Source organism: Zeugodacus cucurbitae, chromosome 4 (genome assembly GCF_028554725.1).
Source record: "Zeugodacus cucurbitae isolate PBARC_wt_2022May chromosome 4, idZeuCucr1.2, whole genome shotgun sequence".
NCBI lineage: Eukaryota > Metazoa > Arthropoda > Insecta > Diptera > Tephritidae > Zeugodacus > Zeugodacus cucurbitae.
In genome coordinates this window covers 34,686,163-34,696,134 of record NC_071669.1, presented here as the reverse complement: position 1 = coordinate 34,696,134, position 9,972 = coordinate 34,686,163, and the positions used below count along the sequence as shown (strand labels likewise).

Here is a 9,972-nt window from a genome sequence, read left to right as displayed (position 1 = left end):
CATTTAATTGAAACACCCAAAAACAGGTCACATGCGTCTGATGCAATAAGGGTATGTATTGCACGACCCAGTTATAGTTAAAAATTATCAAATCACAGGAACATATTAGATGCAACAAAAAATAAAATAGCCATCCAATCTTGTCAGTTCATCAAATGCTATAGAATGCATTAATCCAAAAAATACGTTTTTTAGCTAAACACTATTGTCATTTAAAATGAAATTTCACTAAACAAAAAATGTAATAATATTATTAAAACAGACATACATCACATAGTTAGTAAGAGTAAAACCATAATAAATTATATAATTTTCTTTAAAAAAAATAACAAAGCACGCAATTCAACAACAGACTTTTTCTCAATTTAAAAATTTCTTTTATTTCGTACTTACAATACTTTACAATACAACTTTTACAATTACACATGTTCCCGCTAAATATTTTAAGATTTATGTTTTACATTTGTTATATGTACGTATAACTATTGAGTCCTCGCTGCGATTATCTTTTTACACAGTTATTTATACGTTTTCTTGCCCATGAATACGTATATATGTATACATATGCTTGCCTGTTTTACCTATGTATAGATAAATTATATTTTTTTTACATATAACTTTAAAGCTAATACTTACTTTCTAGCGCTACAGTGTCGTGAAAACATATGTAATGTTTTTTTTCAGTGATGTGATCCGATTTTTATAACGATTATATCAATTGGTATTTCATTTCAAAATTTGTTTGATAAAAATTATCATACTTAGAGCTAATTTTAAATATTTACACAAGAGTGCAACGATCCATATAACCTTCAGATGGACCCATAATGATACTTAGATACCAAGTATTGCTATCTGAATATTCGACATATGGATGTGACTATTGCAACCAATAAAGCCATTTAATTATTTTATTGTTTATTAATTTATTATTACTATTTGTCGGTTGTACTTTTCAGAAACTTATTTAATTAGGAGTTTTGTTAATTTGTAGACCAAAGATTTAGATCAATACAATAAAGAAGAACAAAATTTGTAAAGCTTCATGCAATTTATAGTTTTTAAAAAATTGCGCAGAGTCGGAGTAGTATTCAAAAATTTAGGTTTTATAGTGAACTATTTAACAAAGTATGTACGTTCAGGGAGCTGTTTTACTTCAGAAGTCTTTCCTCTTCAAAACCTATCCCAAAATGAGGCAAATTCTTGAATTGCATTTCAACGAATATTGAATAGCAACAACTTCAAATGTTTACAGATTCAAAAGAGTATAAAATTCAGAATTCACTCTATTCAACGATCCTCTTTTTGTAAACAGAACTGTATTTATTTTTATAAATTTTTGAGTACTTAACTAAAATCATTTAAATTTTATCACAACTTTCCCAGACAATTTGTAAAACCTCGAAAAATTTGCTTCATATTTCAAAATATCTGAGGTTCATATTTTAGCGCATATGTACAGTAACACATATGGTTGGTTACCCTAACACATTGCCTGCCAAGCGGCTTTGACGAAAACCTTATTCGGGTGCCAAGCACGTTTTTTGTTATAAACTGTTGTAAATCGGGAATATATTAAATTTTTTATTGCTCCCGAACGGTTTTGCGGCTTATTTCGGGTTTTAAAGGTATTTTATTTTATCTATTTTGTGCGACGTGGCACTGATCAAATGGTACGAAAATGTGCCTCGCGGTTCTTTATTGTTATCAGGTGCATTCTGGAAAATATTTATGAGCCTATAACTACTTATATCTGTCTTCTAATTTTTATAATTTGAGTAACGTTTAACTAAGATTTTTTTTAATCCTGACTCTGGCTTCAGTTGTATGGAAAATAATAGATATTAGTTTTTGTTTCAAATTATTCAATGATATTTTATTTTACCGCTTCATATTATTTACACACGACTTGTACTTATACGAAAGCTAACTTAATAAAAACTCTACTATAAATTAAAAATATTGACTTCCCACTTAAAATAAACATTTTTGAACAGATCAAATGAGTTGGAATCTATGAAATAATATGACTAAGTTTTATTTCGTGTTTTATACTTAAAACAGTAACTTATTTGTAAAAACCAAGCATAAAAAAATATTTCATTTCATTTATCACAAACAATTTGTTTCTCTTTTAGTTTAGCATTTGGCGAAAGAAATTACAAAAGGGTTTTACATTAATATATAATAACATAACAACAAACATTGTAAAATATTTCTTTTTTTAATAAAAATACAATATGCATATAAATATATAAGGAATTTGTTACAATTTCGAACTACATACATACACATGTACATTATAGTAAAATTAGTTTTTTGATTTTGGTCATTTGTGATAAGCGAATGCGTTCTTCGTTTGCTCCAACTTTTGGTCTACTTGGTTTTTGTACGAAAAGTGTCGAAAAGTATAAGTTTATTTATATACATATAAGAAATTTCCAAACATTAAATCGGCAATCAAAGCATTGAATACGAAAAACGTAAACCTTCGCAATATGCATCTGCACAGAAAACGTGCGCTGGTGATTTCTTTTCGACACTTTACCGCTCAACAAGTTATATTCACTATTATTTGCATATTTACTAATTTAATGATTGTATCAAACACTGTTTGGATGTTTAAGATTTGGCGCCTTAAATAAGTGGTAAAATTAAACGGAGCTATTCGGTTGCTTTTTACGTTATTTTAATGCTTCGTAATGCTTATTGTTGGTATTCGTATTTAAAATTATTTGTATTTTGCATATCTATAAGGATTCTCACGGTTGCACTCGTCTTTAAGAAATTTACAGTGAAGTTTTACATGTATAAAACTATGAACTATTGAATTCATTAATTACATTTAATTTAGTTGATTACTAACTTTGCGATTATTCTAGTTATTTGTTTTTCTTAAAAACATCACTTAGTTTCTTGTTTGATTTAATTGCATTATGATTTGCAAGTTTTAGAAACTTTCAAAGTTTTTAATTATTTTAATTATATTTTACAGATTATTTTAAGACTTTGATGCTAATTATCATAAGGAAGTTTAAGTGGAATGTAAATTAAATATCTTTTAATTATGTCATTTTTGTATTTCAGTGAAAAATTCTTTCTACTAAACTGTTTTTTTTTTTTTTGTTATTTCTTTTTTTATTTATAACGGTCATCATTATTTATTTACTTGGTTTGCTTAACTAATTTCAAGTTAACACAGATTAATGCACTGGTATAGCTCTGGCAAATGGCATACAACCGTCCACTTACTTAATAAGTCTACCTAACTAAATCCCACCACTGCTAAGTGGGTTAATATTAAACCATTTCAAGTGGTACTTTGAATCGGTCGTTGGTCCTTCGGTCCCTGCACATATAAATACATATATGTATATACTGGTATACTACATATGCACATATAGATATACACCAAATAAAATAGTTTAATTCTGCTCTGCTGCCGTACACCATTTTAATTAGCCCGGTTCACCACTCGCCGCAGCACAAAAGCGCACCGCCCCTTGGTTGGATTATAAATGCCTTATAGCTGCTGTCTTAAGACGATTCATATCCAAACCAGGCGGCTGACGCTGCCGCTGCGGCGGACGTATGCTATTCACCGCCTCCGCCAAATGAATTGAAATGCCTCACGCTTGGTGCGGCGGCGCCGAATTGTAAGCTCCATTCAAATAGACGTCGGGCATGCAGTTGTTGCTGCTGCTGTTGGTGGTGATGTTGCTGTTGATGGTGATGGTGATGCTGGTGCAATGAATGTGGATTTAGGTTGAGGTGATGCATACCGGTCGCGCTGCTCACGCCCAACACAGAAGACGCTGAGGAAGGCGACGAGGATGGTGCTTGCAAGGCGCCGCTGCTACTGCCCGCTCCGGGTGATGTCTGCGGCTGTTGCAGATGTTGGTGATGAGCGGCCGGATGTTGCAGCGCTGGGTGCTGCTGTTCGCTGGTGTGGAATAGGTGTGGGTGGTGCGCGGGATTGAGGTGCGGGTGCTGATGGGGATGGTGATGTTGGTAGCGCATCGGATCGATGTACATAGCGGCGGCTGCAGCTGCCGCTATCGATGACGCTTGCTGTTGCTGCTGCTGTTTCACCTGAGTTAAGTGATCACTTTCATTGTTATTGTTATTCGTATTGTTATTGTTGTTATTGTTAGCAGCTAAACCCGCACCGATAGGCGATTGCGGCGACAGCACATTTGTTGTCATTGTCGCCGAGGAGCCACCCGACGATGACGGCGTATTGGGCGCATGTTGGCTATGTGGCTGGTGCTGTTGTTGTTGCTGCTGATGCAGCGATGCAGGAGTGGACGCAGCTGCAGCTGAGTTCGACTCCTGGATTTCTGATTGCTAGTGAGCCGCCAACTGATGACCCGTCGCGGACTGCATATTTTGTGGGCTAAGCATGGGCGGGCTGTGACTATGACTGTGTGTACCCATTGGACTTCCATGCATATCGTGATGAGGATGGTAGCCACCATGTGGATGCATATGGCCTGGTGGCATACCGTCCATCATATCGCCACCCATTGTATTTGGTGGTGTCATACGCTTCTCCTTCTGCCTCCGATTGCAAAACCACACCCGCACAACCTCTTTTTCCAATTGGAGAGAATCTGCCAGCGATGTGATCTCCTGGGCCGAGGGTTTTGGTTGTTTGTGAAAATGTTGTTCGAGAGCACCTTTTACGCTAACTTCGATGCTGGTTCGTTTCTTGCGCTTACGACCTTGAGCCGCAATCTTGTCAATGCTTGTCGGGGATCCAGTGGTGGAGTCAGCTTCCTCTAGCCATTTTTGTAGCAGTGGTTTTAATTTACACATGTTCTTAAAACTTAACTGTAGAGCCTCGAAGCGGCATATTGTTGTCTGTGAAAAGACATTGCCATATAAGGTGCCAAGCGCTAGTCCCACATCAGCTTGTGTAAAACCCAGCTTTATACGTCGTTGTTTAAACTGTTTTGCAAACGCTTCCAAATCATCTGAGGTAGGCGTATCTTCTTCTCCACCCGACACGTCGCGATCGCCTTGCAGATGATGTGGGTGTATATGAAGTTGTGGGGATTCGCCGCGTAGTGTGTGATGCAATGGTGGCACTCCTTGGTGATGCGCTGGATGAGCAGGATGGTGTAACATTCCGTTCATCGCATGGTGGTATTGTAATGGTGAACCACCCGTCGGAGCATAATGAGCTGTATGGACTGGTGCGTGCCATGTATGTGGGGATGCCATGCCTTGTTGAACACGTGACTGCTGTGATAAATGGGACATCTCTTGTTTCACCGCATCCGCGGGGTGATGGTGAGTATGGTGAGTCATAGATGCCCATGGATCTGAGGGATGCAATGCAGTCCAATGGTTTGTGCCCAAACTGCCAGACGGTGTTAACGAACTAAGCCCACTCGCTGACACACCAAGACCTCCTGGACCACCCGCTCCCGTTCCGCTCGCTCCACCCACAACTGCATTCGGGCTAGGTGATGAAGGAAGCTGATGATGTGCGGCAGCAGCGGCGGCATGGTGATGATGATGTTGCATGTATTTCATTTCTCCCGCATCGGCTGCTGATCGAGGCGATGAAGTATGATAACCTCCACCACCTAACGCCATATCTAGATCACCGCTTGACGGTGTCATATATGAGGTGGCGGCCATCCCCACCGCTCTAGGGCTGTTCAGGCCCTCCACGCTGGCGGGGTAGGGCTCCAAGTTGGGGCTCAGTTTAACGACCTTGAAAACCGATCTGTCAAAAGGAAGACCAGTGTCCCTATGCTCATTCCACTCGAACCGTGAGGCAACCGTCTTGAAGTCTTTGCGTTCAACGTACACAGGCGAGAATTCGATGACGACGATGTATTAGGAGCAGCTCGCAATGGCTGCTCAACGCAACAAAAGTAGAAATTTGATTTAAATCACAGGGTGCGTATGTCACTATAAACGCACTTGCCACTGCTACTTATCCGATGTTTTGAAGCTTTAATCAACAAGTTGTGTAACACTAAAAATTTAATTTGCCGCCGGCTACTATAACTTATGTGAATTAAGGGGAGGCGATTTTTGGTTAGCAAAATCTTTGTTGACTAGTAAGCGACTATCGAGCATTAATTACGTCTTATACATTGGCACTCAACTGTATATAAATTAAGACAAGTTTTAAGTTGCATTTATTAATTCATTAATCTTGCATTTATTACACAATTAAATTAATGTCCACACTTTTTCATATCTGTTAGCTGCTTGTCACAATCATTGATTTTTTTCGTTATATTTGTTTGAATTCTTAATATTTTTTGCCAAATATGAGATATGATTTTTTTCATCCAGACACACTTTTCACTTGCAGGTTTCTGTCGCTTTGCGAGCGAAATTGATCAACCGCACTTTATTAAAATAACCGTAATTTGTTGTGAGCGCGAAGATTGTATAATATCTTTAAGATAGCTTTTGGATTTTCTTTTATGTATACATGTAAAATCAGAACACGCGTTCTTACTTCAAATATTAAGCAACTTGCTTAATTAAACGATCCGCACAATAATTTCTTCTTACTTTGCTTATTCTATTTTGTACGCTTCAGACACGCGAAGACTGAAAATTTCTACGTGTAAACTCATAGAGCTATCGAAGTGAACTAACGTCATTCATCGGCGACAGAAGGTATCGGAGAGCAGCGTGCGGCAGCATACGACAACGACGGCAGCGCCAAACAACCGTACACAGGCACTCTGTATACACGGCATATAACACAGCACACAACGAATAGAAGAAGTGGCACGAGCAGTGAGAACCGAATATCAGAACGACAACGGCGACGGCTCCAAGCAGCGTTAGCTCAGCTAAAGCCAAAGACAACGATGAAGGCGACAACAGTCAGCAAACCACCAGCGAAGTAAGCAGTCAAACGAAGCGCACAAAATGTAGTCGCGAAGAGCGAGTGAGTGAGCACACGAAGTGAATACAGTGTGTGTTAGTGCTACCGGCGGTAACAAAGGTGTATGGTCATAGCGATGCGAAGGTGTGAGTGAGTACGCGATGAAATGGCTGTCTATAGTTTTGGAAAAGAGTAAAGAGCATGAGTATAGTTTGGTTACGAATATAAGGGCCTGTGTTGAAAGCAACATAGAATGGCAGATATACTTAAGTTAAAGGGAATAAAACAGTATCCATATGTTGCCACCCCTAGTGCGAGTGCGATGATATATATTACAATGTCTCCGCTCTTAAACTAACTGTAAAGTGCGAATGAAAGCCAATGATTTGTTGTTAATAAAGTAAAGAAAATCAGTAGATAAGAAACATACATTCTCCATCCAATTCTGAATCTTTGCTGCATTCAGTGTTGTGTGTGTTGGAGAGTATTTATCACTAGGGCATTGAACAAAGAGAAACCGCAAATATAAGCATGTTGCGTAAAAAGAGTATTTGCCATTCGTGCTCACTCACCATTTTCGTTGGCTCGTTAGACTGCGATGGAAGATATCTTCATAGAAACAGTGCCAACCCAACAATGATAACAATGACGTTGCATAGATGTGTTTACTGCTTGAAATTCCAATGGAACGCCTACAAGAAATTACTTACCATATTTCCAATTGCTCGGTGCTCTACTCCGTCTATTTAGCAAATGAATGTGAGCGACAAACGTTCCATTCATACCACCTTGTTGATAATGTTTGGACTTTTTGACTTCCCCTTCACAACAAAATTTCATTTCACTGCCCGTTCCTCAGGAAAACGCTTTGTATTTCCAGACATTCCATTTATGATTTTGAATACTACTCACATTTCCGTCCTGATAAAGTTCAAGTCAACACATCCAGCTGGAAGAGTCAGTTCTTGTGTTAACTCCGTACGTTCGCTTACAGACCGGTGCGTGCGTCCCACGACTGCTAATTTCCTCAACATTCCATACCGTCATTTTGCATACACGGCTTAAAAAATGGTTTAGAATCGGGCGAGTTATATATAGGATTAAGAACCGGGCGATTGTGTTTCTCACACAAATCATTAGACTTGAATAGATTAACCAAAAATTACACAAATAACAAAAATAAAATAAAAAAAACGTTAAAATTGATCTGTATTAATAGGGCGTAAAAGAAAAAGAAATAATGGTAGCTAGGAGAGCTTTAAAATTAGTGTTTCTTTATTTCCAATAAGACTTATGTGCTAATACCACACAATACTTACAGGTTAAAGCTTCTTCCGAATGTTTTCGAACTGTTATGAAATAGAATTCAGATAAAGATGTTCATACGTTCTAATCAAACACTAAAACTAGGCTAATCAACGAACGTGATTACCACCCACTTCAGCCTTTTTTTGTCCCGGCGGCTACATTTGTATTTAGTAGTTTTTCTATTAATTTTAGTTTCAAAACATGCTCAATGTCAATAGTGGCAAGTGGAATGGGCGAAACAGCAACCGTTCCAATTCGCATTCAAATGTCACAATAAAATGAGCACAGAAACGAGACAGCGAGGAGAACTGGGGTGGTAAAGACCGCCAGACAAGCAACCAGTCATCAGACATTTGGGTAGACGACCAACTGATCATAGCTGAACTCACTCTTGCCACCGCTACTTAGCACGTCCAAGCATATGTGCGTTTAAACATACATTTCATTAGGATTGGCGAACAATTATTGATTTTGCAAATCATTCGGTCCTTAATCAATATTACTACTTTTAAAACATACGGTTTCAGACTTTTCAATATTTCAAAACTATCTAAAATTTAGATTAAATATACATATATTTAGACGTCATTGTGCGCACTGCATATCATTATAATTACGTAATTAGTAATCGACTTTTCGAGGGAAACCATTGTTATATGCTGAAGGCCACCAATAGCCATGTAACAGCTTCTTCAACCTTTTTTTTTTTGTTATAAATGGACATTTTACATTAGTTTGTGAAATATTAATACCAGATACCTTATAGTAAGTAAGCGATTGTATAGTATGATATTATATTTAGTTTAATTATTATTCTTAAGTCTACTTTATAGTACATATTCACATTAAAAAAAATTAATTCATATAGAGGATAATTGTTATTCTTGTCTTATGCCAATTCACTGCTTCAGAAATGGTAATTTGTCTGTATCGTTAAATTCTATATTTCCATAAATGTCATGCATAAAAATTACTTAATTTGGCAGCGAATACACCTGTTAAAATATATACAGAAATTTGCGCACATACATATACTTGAATAGTATAACTTTCTATCCTTAATTTTGGAATTCGTTTATTCGATTGAAGCCAATGAACATACATATATTTATAGACGTAAGTGTGTACTTAAGGATGTTTGTAAACGTATGTACATACGTGCAGATGATACAACAAAATCACAATAAATAGATATTTATATTACTTCTATACGCAACACAAATGCAAAGCGATCAGTTGTACTCAAAACATCAATTCATAATTTTGATCAAGAATTTATTACCGTTTTTTACCCTTCGCCCTTTAATTATCTTGAATAGGGTCAGTTAATGCAGTATTATGTGTAAGTTTGTCTCCAAACTACTGTATATGCACTCAAATCCATCAACAAATGATAAACTACCACCTTCTATGATTTTACTTGTTTTGTTGTTTATTCTTTATAATATGTTTAACAGTTGACACGCTTACAGACACAATGCAATGGCATGTTGTTGGTATTGTAAACATAATATGAGATAAAAAAGAGGCAGCTGCATACCTCACAATCATTGACAATTCAAATATGATAATTACGCACATTTAAATAATATGGTTTTATATTGTCTTGGTAATTTGGAAGAGGCAAGCAAGGAATTAACACTTGTAGTTTTAATAGTGCGACGCAACAGCATTTGGCGTATACTTCCTTGTGAAAAAAATTTTAACTTATTATTTTTATAATGCATATCCAGGATGCATATTTAGAAATAACTCCCGTTTTGATAGGGCGAAATCCTGTTCCACAGAACTCATGTGGT

At 36.9% G+C, this 9,972-nt stretch overlaps 1 protein-coding gene across 1 annotated transcript; it reads right to left on the bottom strand.

Annotated features, from left to right (window-relative positions):
• Positions 1 to 354: 354 nt before the first annotated feature.
• Positions 355 to 7,009, bottom strand: LOC105216574 (POU domain protein CF1A). Its single transcript, XM_011191139.3, is given in 1 exon segment — positions 355 to 7,009. A coding segment is annotated over 1 exon segment (2,055 nt). The 5' UTR covers positions 5,650 to 7,009; the 3' UTR covers positions 355 to 3,594.
• Between the last annotated feature and the right edge of the window lie 2,963 nt (positions 7,010 to 9,972).